At 35.7% G+C, this 21,396-nt stretch overlaps 1 protein-coding gene across 1 annotated transcript in view; it reads left to right on the forward strand.

Moving 5' to 3' along the window:
- Window positions 1-21,072, forward strand: part of ARMC4 (armadillo repeat containing 4) — a 71,757-nt gene extending 50,685 nt beyond the window's left edge. The window contains exon 19 of the mRNA XM_033511366.1: window positions 20,618-21,072. Coding sequence (XP_033367257.1) covers window positions 20,618-20,731 — 114 coding nt within the window. The 3' untranslated portion in view covers window positions 20,732-21,072. The remainder of the gene's footprint in view (window positions 1-20,617) is intronic.
- Window positions 21,073-21,396: the final 324 nt, after the last annotated feature.

Raw genomic sequence — 21,396 nt, forward strand, 5'->3', positions numbered from 1 at the left:
TCGTCAAAAATAATAAAATATTCAGTTTAAGGGCCAGTACTTGAACTTGCTCAAATCTAAGCTACCCTTTCAACACTGAAGAGTAACACCTTCCTTTCACAGTCGTATTATATTGGCTATACAGCAAAGAGGAATATATGGTGTACTATAGCATTAGCACTTGATTTTTTTAATCTTGCTTCTCTCTCTGTTCAACTGGCACAATCCATTTTCTGATCTGTCATCTGTTTTCTTTCATTTTATTATGAAGATTTCAGGTTTTATAAGTTGTAGCACACTGATTCTGAGATGGACTTTTAGAATAATTCCACCTCACTCTAGGTTCACCTTTATTTTTCAGTCCTAGTTCAAGTGTTTGGACTAATAAAAAATATTAATTTGTACTTCCAGATAAATAGGGATGTACAGAAAAATATAACAGGTTTTAATGTTTTTTATTATTCACAATGTTCTGGATTTTCCAGATGTGCTAGTCCAAGTGCTTTTGTTCTGTGTTGCTAGAGCTGAGCCAATCCTGAAGCAAATCAGCACATGCACCATGACAGCTCAGGACACAGATGACCAATCCACCAACACTTAAGAGCTTGACTTCCTTGTTGGAATTGCCATCAAGAACCAATTACTGGAGTTTCAGAAAGCCTGGAGAGGCATTCCCAGATGGCAGGGAGAGTGGGTGGAGATTTAATAGTGCAATCACAAGAGTCAGAACAGGGCTGAGTCTCGCCTGGCCTATTGAGTTGGTCTGCCTAACACAGGCAAGACAATATTTGCAGCACTCTGCTCAGTGCTTCACAGTAATGACAGAATGCCTGGCTGTTTTCATTCTTCTAGTCTTTCCAGTGAGTAGCTGACTGAAAACATACTTCGTATTTCTATAGAGGTTGTTATATATAGGTTATTCCAGGACCAATCATATTTTTTCTAAGAAACTTGTTTGGATTTGTTTGATATTTTTTTCATGTTTTACCAGATACCTGGTGTTTCAGTGATCATGAACAGTTGGATTAATGTCACAGCCTCTGTAGTTGTGACTACAACCCAGGTGTTCTTCAGCACATGTTCATGTGCTGTGTTCACATACAAAGAATGTGTGATGCTTCAGGGAAACATTTAGCCTGTGTGAATGACACAGTTGCTGAGTGCTTTAACAGTTGGTCCGAGACTTTCTCAAAGCATTAGACTTTCTGACCATTCCCTATTCAATGTGTGTATACATGATTTTGTCCAGGAAACCAGTAATAAAATTATAAACAGAAAGTAATTTCAATCAGTTTGTTGTATTTCATATTTTGCTACCATTTCAAATATTATTTATGAATCACAAAGCAACAGTTGTGACAGAACCAGTGTTGGAAGTTTTCACCTATTTGTAACTGCACCCAAAATACATTCAATTTTCTCAAGTGAGTCTGTATGATAAAAATCTTGGGAAGTCACTGGTGTATGTCAGCTGCCTTGTGAAATTCTGAGGAGACAAATGGGGATTTTGGAGGAAGTTTAGAAAAGCAGTTTTTCTTTTATGTTCAGTTCCACAATCAATGTTCATATGACCAGGAATGGAACAATGGTTATGACCTGTGACAGATGAATAAATGCTTTCTACTACCAAACACCAGAACATATTTCCTCTTTCTCAAGTAAAAATTCATGGCTGTGCTGGAAAATAGATTTTCATTCTCAAAGATCCAGTAATGACATGTGGAGCACTAGACAGACGCAGAAATTGATAGACATTAAGAGTAAGGAACAGGTATCAATTTGAATCCAAGATTGCATCCAGAAAGCAAGGGAGAAGAGAAATCCAGTGAGGGTTTGGCAGTTTACAGCTGAGATAAGCAGGAATATCAGGCAGCATTCTTTATACTTGGAGTCTGTCACCATTATAGAGAAGAGGAATAGGAAAATTCACAGGCAACTGAAAGCAGCACCAAGACATCACCACATTCTTCATGGAAAGATTAGAACATTTCCCTTAAAGATATTGCAGAGGAACAAAGATGTCCACTTATATTTACCTGCTGCTGAAACCTTAGAACAATCAAGCTCATTCATGAAAAAGATGTCTATCTATGAGCTAAAGAGTACAGGTTTGTTATAAGGGATGCCCTTGTAAGACAAATTGTAAAAACACTAGGGAGGAAATGGGAGACTGAGGAAATGCAGTAACTTTAGTAATGAAAAGATGAGTGTAAACATGTTTTAAAGGAAGAAGTAAAGTCATCAGAAGATGCTAAAGAATATTTAAATCATTATCCTACAGACCATGTCAAGATAATACAATGCTACATTGTGCAACAGTCACTCTTTTTTCTTGGTTATATTGGCAATCTGTAGATTTGGATTGTGTCTGAAGTGAGTTAGTGAGGATGGTAGTGTGATAGGACAGGCACTCATGAAACCGCTCATAATATACCTTCTAAAAGGCTTCAGAGATTAAGAAATTCAAAGTATATACAAGTGAAAAATATGTAGCTGATTATTCCTGGTCATTCTTCTTTTGCAAATGAAGGAAGATGAAAGAATCTCTTACGGAAGTTAATTTGTGCTGTTGCAGAAGTTAATTTCTGATTTTGTAAGTGATAGAAAGGATTTGTTTTTGTGGATGATGATGATATTGATGATGATGATGATGATTTCTGTGTAAAGAAGGCCTAGGAAGTTTTAATGGCCTCATCACCTACAAAGTTGAGGCCAGTCTTTTATTATGAGGCTAATGAGACTCTGAAGAGTCTCTGAGGAAATTATTAAAGTAATGAAAAAAGTAAGAACAAGAGAAAATAAGCAGCTAAAGTCAGGCTGTGGAAGAATAAAAATTAATCAAATTAGTAATTCATCTTAACTTTAAATGTTTACACTGTGCACATGCCAAACTGAAATAGTCATTCCAATTCTTATAATAGCCAAGGAAGGAGAATAGTTTTTTACTGTTTCATCTCTTTTAATTTGGACATTTATGCAAAGATAAGGTATCTTGATTTCTATTGGCAATATTTTCTGGTCTTCTTTGGCTTTAATGACAGTGCAGGTTCAAAGGTCAGATCTGCACATCTGTGCTGTAGGTATCTATGTTTAATGGGGTGAATCCCATCCAAGGCAGTGGAGAATTTTTAAAAATGAGAATACAGTCCCTTTCATTATTAGATAGGAATGACAGAATTCTGAATAATAGTGCAATAAGAAAGACCTATTAAAAATATTAATTTTTCTTTTCCTAGAATACAGATGAGTTGAATTTATATGCTATGATGGTGATGAAACTCAATCTGCCCAGCCATAACTGAAGCACATTTTGAGTATGATCTAATAATGCCAGATGTTTTAAATTAGTGGATCTAACTAACTTGAATCCAAGGATTTTGAAAGAGATCTTTGGAGTATTAAGGATGGATTCTTTTCATCTAACTTTGGCCACTTTTAGGTATGGAGTTTAAAGTAGTCTAAACTAAGACACCTTCTGTAGGCAATGGAAAGAGAGAGACACCTGCAGACTCATTCTAGCTGAAAATAGATGCCCAAGATATCTGCAAGGAATAGACTCATGAAAGTGCCTAATTTTCTCCACTGAATGTAGTAAAGACCTAGGTGACTAGCTCAGACTAAACAGCTAGCTTTCAGACAGCTGAATTTAAATTAATATCCTCCTGGATGTTGATTTTCAATAAGCTTGTGGTACAGGGGAAGTTGCAGGGCTGGAAGAGAGGTAATATGCCAATATTTAAAAAGCCCAAATAAGATTATAGTCTGGTAAACTGGACAGTAATCTCAAATTGCATAGTTGTAGGTCCATACGTTTTAATACTGGAAGGATCATTTTAATGACCGAGTCTGACTGGTTTACTCATGCAAACCAGAGACATTGCTTCATTTTTTTCTGTTTGGAATAGAGTATATCTTTTAGAAAAACACTGACTCTTTACTTAAAAAATTCCAGCGATGGAAAATCCACCAGAGACATCATAACTTGTTCCAGTAGTTAAATACCTTCCCCATAAAAACATTTTCACCTTATTTGTAGCCTAAGGTTTGTCTAGCTTTATCTTATGCAGTTACTTTTGCTTGGTAAACTGACAAGCCCTACATAACTTCTGTTCTCATATACATTCTTCTTGAGAAAATTTAATTGCTTGCCTGATTGTCATGTTTTTAATTAGGTAGACAAGTGTAATCGCTGATGGGATTTCTATATTTTTAATTCTTTAATTATATTTGTGTGTCAGCTCTGATTTTTTTTATTTTTGGACTGAATTGCAACATACTTCAGAACAGAATTCAGTATTCCAGTAATATCTGTATGAATACTTAAATCAGGTAAAATAACTTCCTTGTTTCTGTGTAAACTCTATTTGAACATCAGAGATTTTCATTATTCTGTTTGACCACAGTATTGCACTCAAAGTTCATATTTGGCCAGTTTTCTACTGTGATTTTCATGTCTTTTTGGAAACAGATCCCCGGGTTAAACCTTTGCATGCTATAATGTTGGCCTTCATGCAAAGGAGTTAAAATTTAAATCTTGTGAAATAAGCTGATTTTTTTTTTCCAGGTGATTAAATCAGATTTTCATTTTATGTCAGAACGCTTTATAAATGTCAGATGACTTAGCTCTCATTTTTGTATCAATAATTCACAGTTCAAAAGCAACCACAAAATGTGTTCAAGCATTTTATTGTTTTAGAGAGGAAAATATTCAGAGACCAACACAGTTACTCGTCTTGTAATGCCTTTAAAACAAAATAATTCCTTTCCGCAGTAGGGGATTGCAGCTCTGGCAGAGATAAGATTCATTAGAAAACTGAAGGATTTTACTGGCTGAGAAAGTGGTAAATACTTTTGAATTATAGAGACTCAAGTGTATTAAGGTCTGTGAGAAGAAGACCAGTGCCTTTCACTGTAAAGGGTAAAGCTAAAAAATGCCTGTTTTGCCTGCCAATGAAATTATACTTCTGCAGGTACACAGTCAGATGGTACATAAATATCCTAAAACATTTAAGGAGATCTTCCCACTGAGGTGATTTCCAGTATCTCATACAAGGATCCCTTGATGTTTTGACTTGAAATTTCTGCTTGAATTCTGAACTAATTATCTAATAGTAAAGTTGATAATTTTTCTATTTATGCATTTTTTTCTGTGTACTGTGATGAAGCTTAAAGGCATTGATCACAGATAAGAGGTTCACTTTGCTAGGGAATGATGTGTACCTGCATGAGAAGAAGATGACTCCAGAAAAACTTTCAATGTAAATGTAACACACAATGAAGTGGAGGTGAACAAACAGATAGGACTGGAGTGCTAGAAAAAATGTAAAATATTTTTATGTTCATATTTGATAGTTTAAGCAAACCAGGATACATTTTTTTTTACTGCTAATTCACAGCTGCAATTCAATCATCTTAAGTAAAATGTAAATATTTTTTTATTTTATAGTTAAAAACTGACTGCAAGCTTTTTGTAAAAATCTAGAACCACTGGAGAGTAGCCAGTCACCCAGACTTTGAGGCACTTGCACCATATGGGAACCATAACTGGTGCTGCTGGCAGGTTTTTGCATGTGTGTGCCTGTGCTGAAGGCTACATGAAGTCAAAGTAAATTAGTCTCTCTTGAGCTTTGCATTGTTCTGAGCAGCTTTTATTTTCCAAATTCATTTAAAGATATTTTTCTATGCTGCGCTATGAAAAAGTCAATTTTTTCCTATTCTTGTTCCATTGTACATAGAGAACTAATTATTTTTGGGCTAGAGGAACCATTAACCTAATGATTAAACTACAAACATGAATTGCAGATGATCAGAGTTTTTATTCATGTTCTGATATTTTTTTATTATTAAAAGTGTCTATCCAACCTACCCATGCATAGAACTGATCTTTAGCCTTACTCTGTGGTCTGGTTTATGCTATTATTTGCCCATGGAAGTGCTCTGTTTTCTTATATTACAAAATACTAATGGATGCCTTCTGGAATATCAGTTGTAGTAGATTATGTCACCAGGAATGCTGAAAATAAATTTTAACTGCTTGGTACAATAAAGTGGGCAAAGAAGACCCTCATTCCCTAAGAATGGGATTTGATTTGTATAATCTTGCCTTTTAATAGTTTTTTTAAATTAGTCTTTTCATCAGGGTACAAGGGATGCATGGGAGGGGAGGTAGGGGAGGTAGGGAGAAGGTGGGTGCCCAGGTTGGGCTTGTTGGTTGGTTGGTTTTGGTTTATTTGGCAAAGAAGCCATAACAGCTATAATGTATCTTCTGAATCCTGGGTGCAGTTAATAGGAGGCATTCATGGTTTTTGAGCTCAGTTCTTAGCAGCAGAAAGGTTAGGCTCTTCTATTCCCTTGTAATATTCCAGGATATAAAACCATCTTGTTTAACCACAAGTTCTGAAAGTTATTGTGAAATGTAGATTACATATTTGGAAGGTTTTTTTTATAATGACTGTGTTAAAAAATACAACTTCTGTAATTTATTGTGCAGAGCTTCCAGAAAACTGGTCATTGTTTGCTAAAGTCATAAATCCTTACAAGAAGATTTGGCTAACCATTTTATGTGCAAAGACTTTCATAAGACCATCTTTGTGAAATAAATAGATGGAATTAGAAAACATGGAAGACAATTACTAGTAATTTCTATTGAAAACATTCTAAACCCAACCTTTTATCACATAACTATATTTATCTGGAGCATAGAAAATGAAATGCAAAAGCTCTGGCACCCACTTGTTTAGGAGTATTTGGCAACAGGTTTGATTGTTCTCTTGTAGGGGCCTTTGGTGAGAACATTAAATACACAATATGGAGTTTTACATTATAAAGCAGGGTTTAATATATCTTCATAAATTAATGAAAAATATTTCATGTAATATCTATGCAATAGTGCTATTAGTGTATAATAGTATTTATTTTCAATTTACATATTTTTGTTGTAATTTTAAGTTTAGAAAAAGCCCCTTTGTAAGTGTAACTGTAACGGTTTGCTCTGTTCAGGCTCCACAGTTCGGGCTGGAGATACGGCGTGTCTGGCACATGCTCCAAGCTGATGCCTGTTGCTTTTTATAACAGTTGTTACAGTTCTTGGACATCAAGAAAGAGGGCACTAGATTCCAAAAATTCTGCATGTCTGTTTTCTACAGAAAATAGGCCAAATCCCTTCACCCACAAATGTATTGATCACATCACATTTACATTTTGGATATAAGAGATTCCATAAACTAAGTCACATACTAGCATATTTTATTCCATTTCAGAAGGATTAATGCAAATTTACAGTGTTACACCAGTTTCCATTGTGTTAGCAACTGCCAGGTTACTTTAAACATTTTGCTTACAGTTTCAGTTCCAGGAAGCAGGAGCCAGTAGCTGTTCCACCTTCATAATAAGCAAAATGTCACCATTCATAAAGTAAGAGTACTTTTATGTAAAACATTTTGCTTTTCACCATTGACAAAGGTAATGAAGTTTGGCTTTAGTATAGATTAAGCCTCAGACTTTAGATTACTTTTTTCAAAATTTCACATTACTGAAGTTTATGATATGTAGCAAGTGTTCTGTTAAAATCTGGCTGATTGTGGATGGGAAAAAACAGCAGCCTAAGGGAGATCAGCTTATTTTTGCCCAAACTCTGTGCTTCAGGAGATCTCTAATTTTGTAACATTTGGATAACAAACCTAGAGGCTGGCATTAAAGCTCCTCTTGGCACATTTTAAACATCTTTTAGTCTTATAAAAAGAAGCTTGTCCCACTAAGCTGTACGTTTGTTGGAGCTGTTCAACAGTAGCTGTGCCCTGCAGCTCTTTTAGTGATAAATGAGCCATTTCAAATAAGGGCAATTGCAGCCAACTGTGCAGAAGGAATCATTAAAAAAAATTTAAATAGACATTTTTGAAGCTTAAAAATGCACAAACAAAGTATGTTAAATCAGAATATATACTGCTCCTTTTAATGGAAAAGATTGCTACTGGCTAAGTCTGCCAGCTTCAATAGGTGTGCCAAAAAGCCGAGGAATCTGGCAGAATCCACAGATAGCAGTTCCATCTTTCATCTATATTTCTTTTCTGTATTTATCTTGCTTTAGAAAATGCAGAGAATGTCTTTTCCTTCTGACTTGGCACTATTTCCAAACCACAGAAATACACAGAGCAGCTTCTTGCAATTGTTTAGCTCCCTGCACCAGTCTTATCCTTGTGACTGTGTGAATCATTTCTTTCTAATTTGGCAATAATAAGAAAGAAGAACATTAAAATATTTTTATGTTTATGCAATAGTATCTTAGCTGAACTGTCAGATATAAAATTAGTTTTCTTAATTAAGAGACACTGCGTTTAATGTGTAAGTACAGAATTCCAGGTAATTATTTTTGACATTTAGCTGATCAAAAATTGTTTCCTTGTATGTAAGGAGCTATTCAAAGAATCTGAACATAAGAAATACCAAGAACAAAGTTCTTCCTGTAGAATCAATCATTCAGTTCAGTTTGGCTTCCAGCCCTACTCATTGTAATCTCTCTTATGTTGCCGTTGCAAAGAGCGCTCTCTGGTATCCTTCAAGTGGTAGGGCACAACTTACTGATATCACTTTCAAGGTAAAGATGCTAAGGAAAAGCCCATTTGCAGTGTGTGGATTATGGGATGGGCTCTAGTGTTAATGTTCCTGGTCAGTGTTCTGTTCTTTGGCATTAAATCTAAAGAAAAGACTGCCAGGCAGCACGAGCCTGATGAGAATTCTGTCCTGACTTGAGTGAGGGCAGGGACAGGATATGAATTGCTGATGCAGTTATGCTCATTTTACAATCAATTGCATATGAAAGCTAAAATGTATCTTCTCAACTATGAGTGAGAGTTCATTTGATTTAATTTTATTGAAAATTTTATTTTAATTAATTTTGCTTTTATCTCCAAGGGTAATTTGTGGCTGTATTTATCAGCTGCTAGTCAGTGCAAAATGTCTTGCCATGATTTATGATAATTCTTGATCTCTGGAAGCTTTGAAGAAAAAAAATGTAATGTTAAAGTGAGAGAATATTAGCTAGTAACATTTTTTAATTATCAAAAGAGTCTGATACACTGCAAATTACATGTTACCTTTGGATTAAGGGAAACGGTAAAGCTAGAGAGGTGCCTTTAGGCTGATTCTAGTGTACTCATTGAATTTGTGTTGAAGGTATAGATAAAAATAAAAAAACTTTTCCATGACATAGGACTGAGAAAGTAGTGACTCATAAAGGTGCTTCCATACTGCTGTGCAGGCATGACAGTCCCAAATACTAGGATAAGATACATAATTAGGGCTCTGTGGAAATAGAGAAAAGTTTAAAATATCAAGAAGGTCTTTGGAACACCTGAAATCAAAATTACCCCTCTGAAAGGTCCTGTCCTTCACCACTTCTGGTCTACTATCAACCCTGACCACAGGCATGTGGGATGAATCCAGGTTAATTTGCTTTTTGTATCTCTTATATTGTATCTGTGAAACAGAACATTAATTAGACTGGGTTATCTCCTTCTCAGAATTCCAGAGAGACATAATTGCTGGACTCCATAGGCATTGTAGGATAAGGGAGTGTGTATATATATCGAAAAAAGGTCTGTCATACTTTGGCACTGGATTTGCAGAACATTCATGATATAGAGAATATTTTATTAGTATTTTGATTCCTAAAGCATTTTGTCTTTCCGTAAATTGATTACTCTATTGGTGTGCAGTAATCCTGTTGCTGTTTGGAAAGGTGGAATTGACCATGCTTGGATTTTAAGAAAGCGTTGAGCAGCGCTTTTCACCAAAAACTGTTAAAGAAGAGAAGGTGGAGTCCTAGAGAGGATAAATAACTGTTTAAAACTCAGGAATCAAAGTGTAGAAATTAGGATGAAGTTTTGGAGACAAAGGATCTTGTCATTTAGTATCTCATAAATGAAAGTGGGAAGGGTGGTAAATGGTGAGGTCGCAGACTGCTGACAATACAGTTCTCCATGATAAGTACCGACAGAGAAAATGGCAAACTGTAGTTCACAGTGCAGAACCATAGAGGTCAAATCTCCTGTGCAAATACATCACAGCTCAGTGCAAAGCTTTCCCCTTTCATGGATTTACTGCACTGAACAGTTTTGCACACTGCACATGCAGCAGATACAGAGAGACTGCCAGTAAGTATTGGTTAGAACTGAAAAGATATCCAGATGTTTGAGTGAGGCAATAAAGTCCTTGCAAACAATTTGGACAGAAAAATTTGCAATGTAAGATAGAGTTAGGGACACCATGAAATCCTGACTTTGCTTCTGATTGGTCAGGCTGTTTCTGTTAATCTTTCTGCTCTTGCTCTCATAATCCAAGAATCCTCATAAAATTTGCAGTTACATGTAGGTGTTATTTATCCCTGAATTTTTGTTGACATCCTGGAGTGTGGGGGGAGAAACTGATAGTCTGTGTAATTCTTCGGCATCAGAAATGCATATGAGGGAATTGTATTTTGAGAAACCACTCTTTCACAAAATTTACAATATTCTGCATAAAGATACTTCTTTTCAGAGAAGGATGTTAAATTCCTTAATTGTCATCATGAATCAAGCCCATGATGCACTGTTTAAATGAAAAACTAGCCTGTTTGAGTGGGGAGCTGATGAAGTAGAGAGTACATTCCCCATGTGGGAGTAGTACTTTCTTTTAAATCATCCTCCACATACTGTTTTTATTAAGTGGCAGAATGCCTCAAACATACTCACCCAAGAATGCCCAATTTGGTCAGTAATGTTTTTGTGCTTGCACTAGTGTTGTGAAATAATGTCTTGGGTAGCTGGTTAGCACCAACCATTTCATCCTACCCAAGGGACAAAGTAACCACCACACGAGGTTTAAATCGTGATTCTTTTTACCTTTTGCAGTAAAATTCAGGTAGAAGGTTCACATGATTTTTTTTTTCCTGCGTTAAAGCACAGAGTTGCATGGTTTTAGTAAATTAATTTTCACATCTTCCCCCGCATGCTTTAACCAGCTTTAGCAGAGCTTTTATGCATGTGGTACAACCTCCACTTGCCCAAGCACAACTATAACTTTCTTTTTCTAGAACTAAAAAAGCTCGAGCAAATGAATAAGCCAAAAATATTTCCAAAACCTGAAGCTTGGAATTGAAGCTGAGAAGTTAATAAAAACAATTGGGGAACAAGCTTTTTTTCTAATCAGAGAAAAGTTTTAAATTTAACCTTTATTAATTATTTTTTCATTCCCTACTTCATAGTTATATCTTTAGAGAGGGAAGGAAGCAGATCAAGGTGTCGAGTATTTCTGACATAGAAAAGTCATACAGGTATTATTGATTGCTTGTTTGCATGCAACACAGTATTTTTAAAAGTCTCTGATCTCACAAAGCTTCCAAAACCAGCAGCCATTCAAGCACTTTGTGGCCAGTCTTTGAGTGGCTTTGGAAAGATGTTTTCCTTATTTTTGAAAAAATATCTAACTCCCTCTAAAGAACTGTATGCAAAACACAAATACTTCAGTTGAATATGGCCTAATTGGAGTGTTAATTCAAGCAACTCTCTTTGTTTCAATCACCAAGAAACCAAAGTATTTATCTGTCACAATAAGTGTACATGGTAATGTTTTTCTACGACTCAGACTTTTTAAAATCACGCAAATTTCTAGAACTTGTAAATGTATTTTATGACAGCTGACCAAACTGTTCATAAAGAAATTTGCATTTATTATAGGAAGTGTACTACTTAGTAAAAAATAATTTGGTTTTCTCTAATAGCAAAAAAGCAGTTTGAGAATCTTGAGAAATAAATGGTATTGTACATTTAATTTTCTGATATCATACATTTAGATTTACTAATATGAATGAACATGTGGACTGTACATATACCCTTGCCCACAAACAGCCCTACATCTTTTCTTGCTCCATTACATTCAGTTTCATATTTGTATGAATAGACCTGATCTGTGTTCATACCATCTATACATTTATTTACCCTGGGTTTTAACTGAACATTTTCTAGTACATTTACTAGTCTGAAATCAGATTATATGTTTATATATTATATGTATACCACTCATCTTCCAGTTTATGTAAATGTATGCACTGTTGCCACCCCCACATCTTAAAACACAAGACTATAGAACAGTCTTCTTCTATGCCACCAAAAACAGCTTTAAAATACACTGGCTACTTATTTCAAATAAATGCTATTGTACAAATTCACAGGGAGAACCTCCTGCTTTTATCCCTAGGCTTTGATATATAAGGTTTACTAGCAAAAGAACCTTGCTGGTTTTGATTAAAATGATCGTATGTAGAAAGAGAGACTGACCCTTAGAGCATTGGACCTAAAGCTGTATTAACTTTAGAGATCAAAATCAGTAGTTGCAATTGAATGCAGAAGAGAGTTTGAAGTCAGTTCACGCATACTGGTAGATCTAACATACTTTTAAAATACTGGTACAGTCAGATTGTGTTCTCAGATCCCTATTCTCAGGATAAGATGCACTTGAGAGAAACATTGCAAAATTTGTCAATAGTCTGGAAACTGTAGTGTCCCTTTACTGCAGTTCAGTGTTGTCTTCAAAGACAGAATAGTTAGAGTACATTTCAGGAGTATCAGATAAACCAAAGGAAAAAAAATACATTTTGTTTTCAAGGCATTACTGAGAAATCAGGCAGAGCCCTTCAGAGTTAATGGACAGCTTAAACCTTATTTTTTGCCTCTGACTTGCTGCTGATAGTTTATTTGCAACTGTTCCTGATTAACTTTCATATAATCTTCATATGATTGCTAGAAATAGACAAAATTATAGCATTTGTATACATAGTAATGTTAAAAAAATTGAAACAAAACTGAATCAGCAATTCTTTCTTTATTTCCTATACTACTTCCTCAATAATGTTTGAGAAGGAAAGGAAAGGTAAAAGTTGTGCTTCTGCAAAATGAAAAAGAAAGCAAAGAGCACAAAAGCAGGTAAGTATGGAAAAGGAGCAGGAAATACAAAAAAAGAAAGTTCATCAGGCTTGCAATGATATAAAGGAAGGATAGTCCCCAACATATTACTGAGCCAAAGTAAATTGTGAAAGGAAAGGGACATCCATGACATAATTTTACAGTTTTGAATGTCCATTCCATATAATAAGTAAGCAGTCTTATAATTTAATATTAATAAAATTAATTTCCATTGAAATGAAAAATAAAATTTTGAAATGTCGCTCCATTGAAATTATAAAAAAGTTCTTTATTCTCTCTATGACACCAAAAGCCCTTTTTATGTTAACCTTCTTTTGAAAACTACAATGAAATAAAAATAAAATACAGAAAGTGTTTCAAATAAAAATATGCTGTGAGACCATGGGCTTCATCACTTTTGGATTATCAGATCTGCCTATTGTTTTTTATGGGATGAATTTCATATCCCGTAAGAATTTCTGTACATTGGAATGTTCATGATGATTGAATTCTTTCTTAATATTATACCAAACATCTTACAGCTGAATATAGATTCAAGCTGTCTTCCTTTAACGTCTCCAATTAGTTCCATATAATCGTAGCTTTTAAACAAAGATTAGAAATTATTTTGATTGCTAGTTTTATTTAACTGCTTCACCTTTGCATGATATTTTTATTGGTAGTTAGATTTACACCTGAAATAGTTGTCAGTATTCCTCTGAAATCCTATAAGCAGCAAATTGAGATGGAAAAAATTGAGATGGGAAAACCTTTAAACTTAGAATATTTTAAAGTAGTCTGCAAATTTGCAGCTTTTAAACTATTCTACATTTCACCATTTGACATTATGTTGATTTTCTCCTTGTCACTGATATTCACAGGTCTCTGCCCTTTTATTGTGTCTTTGGAGAGAAGGAGGGCATCCTTCTCTAAATAACTATATAAGAAAAAGACAGTAAAACAGATGAGGTGAAGAGAGAGCTGTAGAATCTATTCATATTTTGTAGCTATATAAACATTTGCAAGTATGTGTGTGTGTACCATAATTCCCTTTAGGCATATAGGTTGTATGTATGTCTCCAAAGTAAAGCAATGCAACATTTAACCTTACTGGAGTATGACAAATATATTCTTATTTTGTATGTTATTATTGTGTGGTCAAGACATTCAAGACTCCTTCTTTTCAGGAGTGTTGTTCTCATTCAGATGTTGAAGGAATATGGTCCTTGTCCCAGATACCTTTCAGTTTAGTTGTAACAAAGGAAGGGACTAAACAAAATAGACAAGAATTGACAGACAGCAGGTGGGAAAAATGGAAAAATGAAGTTGCACCAGAAGGATTTTAAACTTCAAATCTATCATGGTGTAAAATCAGTTGTAGCTCACTGAAACTTTTATTCTAACAAAATAATAAACATCTCATGGTAAAGTACCAGTAATCATATGTTCAGAATACTTCACTGAGACTATCAAGCTCTGTTCTTCTTTTCCCCCCATTTCCTGGCATTTTGTGGGATTCATCTTGCCAATAGTCATTTTGTCCCAGGTGGTCACATAAGAAAAATTACTTGCCAAGGACAAATCACCTGTCTTAAGTCCTGAGATAGGTGAGATGGTTTAAGTGCACAAAAAACTGCAGGCAAGTTTGTTCTCATCCTAACTTGAAGTCCTGCACCTCTTTGCAGCAAGAGCACAGGTTTTCCAGCTCCTCTACCCTTTCTGAGGGAAGGTTGGAAAGATGAGAGAGACAGTTCCTGGCCAGCCTGCTGCCTACCACCCTGTTCAGGTGTACCTTAGCACGAGCTGCATCCTTTGGACCTTCTGATATCCCACAGCCATACTTGAGTGATTCCAAGAAGTTGCCCTTTTCCCATGACTGCCAGAATGGAGATGTTTTTCATGGAAGAGAGAAAAGACAGAAATAGGACAAGAAAGGAAAATAAGCCAGGTGTAATCTTTCCAGAATTTCTCCCACCCTAGTCAGAGAGCTTCAGTTTCACCTCTTTATGTTCACAGTGAGGGAAGTAGGCTGCACCAGGAGTTGCTCTGACTTTAGTCCCAGGGAGGAGAGATCCTGTGCAAGGGGGAATCAGCACAGTGAGTGTCACCCCTGCCCATTTTTTGCCTTCACTTGGAATTTCTTCTGGATTTTGTACAGCTGCTAGCTCAGTGTTCCCAGGTGCATGGGACTTTAAATCTGTTTCCTTTGTGCCACCTGAGAAAAGCAAAACAAACAAATAAAACATCTCAGAACTTACATGACCATCTTCTTCTTAAAGAGTCTGGGTATGGCACATGTTGTCATCTTTTTGTTCAGGTGAAAAGGAAAATCAGGAAATTGGCCTGAATTTTAGTTTAGAAAGAGCAACTTAGCTTAACCTTCATTAAGCTTTGATTGTGAAGTATGTTTTATTATTTATAATTTAATTTTATGAGAAGTATTTTCATCAGAATATGTGTAACGTAACACTCAAACTAGGTGCTTTAATATTTTCCAGTGTGCACTATGGTGTTGAAAGTTAGAAAATGCTGGCTGGATCTAGACTGATACTTTCTTGGATAAGCTTCTGCCATATGCTTTTATTTAAAGTTTTTTTGGTTTTTTTTTTAAGGTTAGATTTATAAAAAACATGTGAAAATGTCTTTTTTTGAAAAAGAAGTGTTACGCAATTAGAAAATCACAGTGCTAGAAATTTAGCATCCTTCAGGAAATGTTGCATGTAAAAGAAGCCAGATACTAAATCTAAATTTAAAAAAAAAAGAAAAAAGTCCTACCACCAACTGGAAATGCTATGTCAATCTACAAGATGTTGTACTGAAGGCTGTGTCTTTAGTTCCAGGAATTTTAAGCTCTATGTGAACTCTGACTAGCTTCCCAGTGTAGATATGAATCTTGTTGAAGGAGTTTGTCCATATTTCCTTCTGATTAGAAAAATTTAAATAAGATTTGTTTTACAGGGCAGAGAACCTAAAGAAGCCAGGACAAAAAGGGCATTGAGTATTTTTTTATATAGTTATTCTTTATTAATCATTTTCCTTCATGTTCACAGGACTCTGGGGTACTGAATAGGCTGATCTTTTATCTGTTACATGTGAGCAGGGGAGCCTCTTCCCAACAGCCTTGTTCTACACTTTCCATTGTTTTAAAAATCTTGTTGTGGATACATCACATGACTAACCTTTTATTTAAAGATTATTCCATGCAAACCTCTATACTTCCTGAAAACATGACACCCTATGCTTCCTGCTTCCCTCCTCCGAGTCTGGAAGCTGCAGTGACTGTGGCTGAAGGAAAGTGAGTAATTCTAAGTTATTGTAACCAGTACATGGAGACCATCTGAGATTTTTTCAGATTTAGGGTTTGTTGGCGCAATACTTACCTCTGCTTTTTCTGCTTTTAAATCTTCTTGGACTACTTCTTTTGTAGAAGTGAAAAATTCTAGAAAGACATCTAGACTGTTTGCAGTAATACAGGCTAGAGACCAACATGCTGAGGAGCAGTTTTACTGAAAATGGTATGGAGGTTTTGTAGACAACAAGCAGAACATTAGCCAGCAATGTGTCCTGACAGCAAAGAAGTCACAACTCTAGACTTACAGAAGGAGCACAGCCAGTAGGTTGAGGGAAGTGATTGTTCCCTTTAGTACTCATGAGATCATGCCGAGAATTCTGCACCCATCTTTGGCCTTTGATGTAGGGAAGATACGGATAAACCATAATAGGTTCAGCAGAGGACCACCGGGATAGTCAGAACCTGAAGCACTGCTCTGTGAGAAGAAACTAAAGAAAGTGGGCTTTTTCAGCCTGGAGAAGAGAGAGCTTTAAGTGGACTCAATAGCAGCCTTGCAGTTCTGACAGGGAGTTCAGTCCTCAAAAAGTTGGAGCTTGGCTTTTTACAGCAATGCATGGCAAGAGGATGAGAAACAATGAGCATAAACTAAATCAAGAATAACTGAGCACAGGGAAAACCTTTTTGTCCACCATCAAACATTGCAGTAGGTTGCCAAAGATGTGCCATCTCTATTCTTGAAGTTTTTCAAGATCAGACTTAAGTCTGGGCAAACCTTGTATCTGACTCTGCTTTGAGCATGACACTAGGCTAGAGACCTCCTGAGAGCCTCTCCGTTCTGAATTATTCTGTGATTGTGTTGTCATAAGACAGTATCACTATTCTGGGGTAGTAATAGCAAGATCTTAATTGTTCCGAATATTTAAATGATTTGGCTGTGCATTGCTTTTGGAATCCAGAAATGCTGCATATGCCCTGTACATTCTCCAAACAGCTTGTATTTGTGCTTATTTACTGGTATGATGTGCAAACTGTGCAAAAATATTGGACTCTAGCCTTAGAATATAGATACCTGCCAACAGAAAATGAAGGCTACATGGTGCTGCAAATGCTTTCTCTGTCTATGGAAAGTGCCTTTTATGTGCCAGAAAGAAGCATTTATACCACATGCTTTTTTTTACTGCTTCTCACATCTGTTAACATTTACATGTGTCAGAAAACAATACCTGAACAGTAAAGGGAAGGGATACATGAAGTTCAAGGGTATTATATCAAGAAAAATGGCATGTCATATTGCACTAGTACATTGGAATAAAAGAAAAAGGAAAACGCTTTCTTGGACTTGTCAACTATACCAAATATGTGGGGGTAGTTTGTATATACTATCTATGAATGCATTTCCATACCTGAACTGAATGACCCAGATTGCCAGTAAATGGAACTGAACTCATGAAAGGGTCAAGGAGTGATCATCAGGAGGTGAAAGAATTATAAATGTCTTGGTTGATTAAAAAAAGAATAAATTTTTATTTCATTAAAGGCAGGATTTATATAAAAATCTTCAAAGTTGGATTCCTAAATACAGAATTACCTGCTTCTGTTGAAATATTTTGCATTTTTGATAATCTTCTCTTCAGCTATCTTTTTGTTAGTACAAAAGGAGTAGGTTAACTGACAAATGTTGCTGTATATCCACAGTCCTTAGAGGAAGCTACTGTATTGGGCAGTGTTTCCAAGAATAGTCCTTTGAAGTCTCACTGTTAAAATCCTGAGACACAGTGTAGCACTGGATTTTGTATGACGTGGCAGTTCTTGCAGATGTTACCACTGGCAAGTGATTTAGAAGAGCAGCAAATTAGAGACACTGGTCTGTGATCTCCTGAACACAGAAAGAAAAAATCAGTATTTGATACCTTTGTAAAAATTGGTGTTTGCATTGGTTGCATATGTACCACTTGTTCTCTAGGCATCTATTTGGGTTCTTTGTACCAGTTTCATGCAGGATTCTGTTCTTTGATGCCTCACCCTGATTTTCCAAAATGCACCTGCAGTAAAGAGCACGGACTGCCCCCTATAGCTATTGTTATGGCTTAATATTGAATTGTCTGTGGAAAATGACAGAAAAACACCCATTCTTCCGTGTCTTTTGAGCCTAGAAAGAAGCGATAGCTAAAATAAGATAATTAACCTTGAAATGAACGCTACCTAACACGTAGTCATAATAAAGACAAAGGTCAATTTTTGTTTTTTCCTATGTTCCAACTAGATAATGTATCTCCAAAACATTATTTTTGATGAACATCTGCTTTTGTACATGGATACAAGTCTTATCTGAAATTATTATGGATGGTAGAGTTCCACACTCACTGCACGGAAAAAGCCTTGCATTAGATCTTGTGAAGATGCAATGAATAGTCACATAAGGCATATGGTTTTCTTGCCCCCAAATTTAAAACTAGAGCTTTCCTAAAACCACCATATGAATGGCATGTGCCTATGTATTTTTGGGTTTGAGTCAGGGATATGAAGGATCTATAGCAGGTTTCTTCTGTAAGTTGCACAAGAAAGTTGTGAGGCACCCGAAGAATCACTTGGTAATTTTAAGCTGATGAGAGATCATCTCTTGACAAATGGCAAAGAAAAAATATCTACATCCAGCAGTATTTCTGAAGAAAAAAATAGAAGTTAAGCATTTGAGAAGCTTGCATTCTGGTCTTTGTGCTTTGTAGAGCTGTTTTACCATTACAGGTAGACCTGTTGTCTCCTTGGTCTTACGACCATTTAAAGTCAGTGGTGAACTTTCCACTGACTTCTCTGGTAGCGGACCCTGGCCCAGGTTTTGCACACAAATAAAGTATAGAAACATAAACCTTTCTCATATCATTTCTTCTCATGTCATTTTAACTCTGGCCTTTACTTTCAGAAGGGTTCATATTTTAAGAGTTCTACCTAGCTACTTGGACCTAGACACCTGATTACAGTAATGGAAATTTTCAGAGGGATTGCTAGAAAAAATTATAATTAATGCTTAATTGACATAATACTGTTTCTGACATAATTCAAGCCTATTACAGGCAGTCTTCCATGTTGCATATAGGGGTCAAAGGGTGAAAGGTGACTGGAAAGATGCTTGTTTTGTACATTTGGCTAACACAAATACTTCCTCAAGTACAAAATGCTTTGATCTCTCCAAGTAAATGCCATATGTGTGCAGCTGTGGCCCATGCCTCACGACTGCTGGAAGGTTAGGAAAAGGTAGCATATGAATTTGATGTCTGCATTCAATTTATGCTTTTATATTTAGCAGTTCATAATTTTGTGTAATATTTTAGCTGTATGAAAAATATGCACCAGAGTTGAGTGATAACAGATTTCTCTGTGGTTTAACTCAACATTGTTTGGGTGAATACAGATTCCTAAGTATTGCAGACTGAAAATACAGGTTTTAATTAGAGCTGTCTGAGCTTCAAAATACCTGAACGCACATTAAGCCTGGCAAATTTTCAGAAATCTGGGGGTTGTGTGGAGCTGATTTAAGCTAAGCAAGAGTCTTCTCCTTTCCAGCTTTATTGCATTTGCAGTTGCATCACTGACTTGCAACACACTGAAGTGAGATCCAAACCCATTATTAATGGTTTTCTGATATGTAAAAATGTTTTATCACCAAGGCCTGTCTTGTGTCCTACTCATGTTGAACAGTACCTTACTCCCAGGGAATTTCCACTGAAAAATTTGAATGACTTCCAGAGTAAAGGATCTACTACACATGACTGAAAAGCTGAATCAACTCCAAAAAGTTTATGCCTTTCTTGAGCTTTTGTTTTTCACTTTTACGTGTAAAAATTTAAGACTGATATGCCCACATCTATATCTCTCAAGCTACTTAACATGAGTAGTTTGCTGTGACATTAAAGAAACCTACTGCAGTCAATGGGACACAAGGCTCCATCACATGAATACAGTTTTTCATTATAAAGACCAAAAACAAAAAAAAAAGCATGGCTTTGTTTATCAAAAATATTGAGCATGTACAATTATACTGGTAACATTGGAGGGAAAATTACGACTCACTTGACTCACATAAAGCATGTGCAGTTTCTCCTCACAATAACAAAAATGCAAGTCACAATCAATAGACAGACATAGTGCAATAACTAGAAAATAAGACATGAAAATATCAATTCAGGTAAAAATATGATAAAATATAATGCATCTCACTTTTATGTGGATGTTAATAGATATATGCATACAAAAGTATACACATAGTAGATACATGCGGGGTTGTTAATGTGATTGTAAGTATTTTATTTATCAGATATGTGGGTTAATTCACACAGTTGTTCTAGATATGATTTGAATGTTATTGACACAGAAGCACACTGATTTTTTTTTTTCTCCTCTGTGTTTTTGCTAGCTCCTACTGGCCATGGTAGGCTCTACAGATGACGCTCTGCAGGAGGCAGCAGCTGGTTGCATAGCAAACATTCGCAGATTGGCTCTGGCAACAGAAAAAGCAAAATATGGCTGATGCTTCAGCAGCTTTTACCAACACACTTGTTTAGCAATTCAGCTACATTTAAATATACAATTACTCCTTCTAGTGTCTGTATTTCATAGCAGAGCTCATCTATCTGAAGATAATTTAATAAAAACAAATCTGTGGAAACTTACGTTTAATTTTACATTACTGGTTTGATAAAACACTCATACCTAATTTTGTGTGTCTTTTAGAATAGCATCCATCTAAAGACCATCAGTTAAGATATGTTAAAGACATTTTCTACAATTTATATGTTTTTATTTTAATTCATTGTAGATATACATGGTTTTGCTTATCTGTGACATTACAATAAATTTTGTTTCTTCGTGTGTGTGTGTTTATGCAGCAATTTATAAATGTCTTGAACAATTCCCTGCATTATAATCTTGTCCAGTCATCCTGTCATTATACTTTTGCATGTTTGATCACTTGTGAGTCACTGGAGAGCAGAAAATGCAGATACATGAATCTCACATCTGGCATTATATAAAGACTGCAAACAGCTGTAGCAATAGACATCACTCCAAATTTCCCATTTCTACCAACATCAAACAAAATAGTGCTTAATTTTGTAAGTAGCTGGTGAAATGTGTTTTAATTAACACGTTTAACTCAGCTCTAAATTGAGTTGGATATTAGATTTATATTTGCAC

Source organism: Parus major, chromosome 2, assembly GCF_001522545.3.
Source record: "Parus major isolate Abel chromosome 2, Parus_major1.1, whole genome shotgun sequence".
NCBI classification, from domain to species: domain Eukaryota; kingdom Metazoa; phylum Chordata; class Aves; order Passeriformes; family Paridae; genus Parus; species Parus major.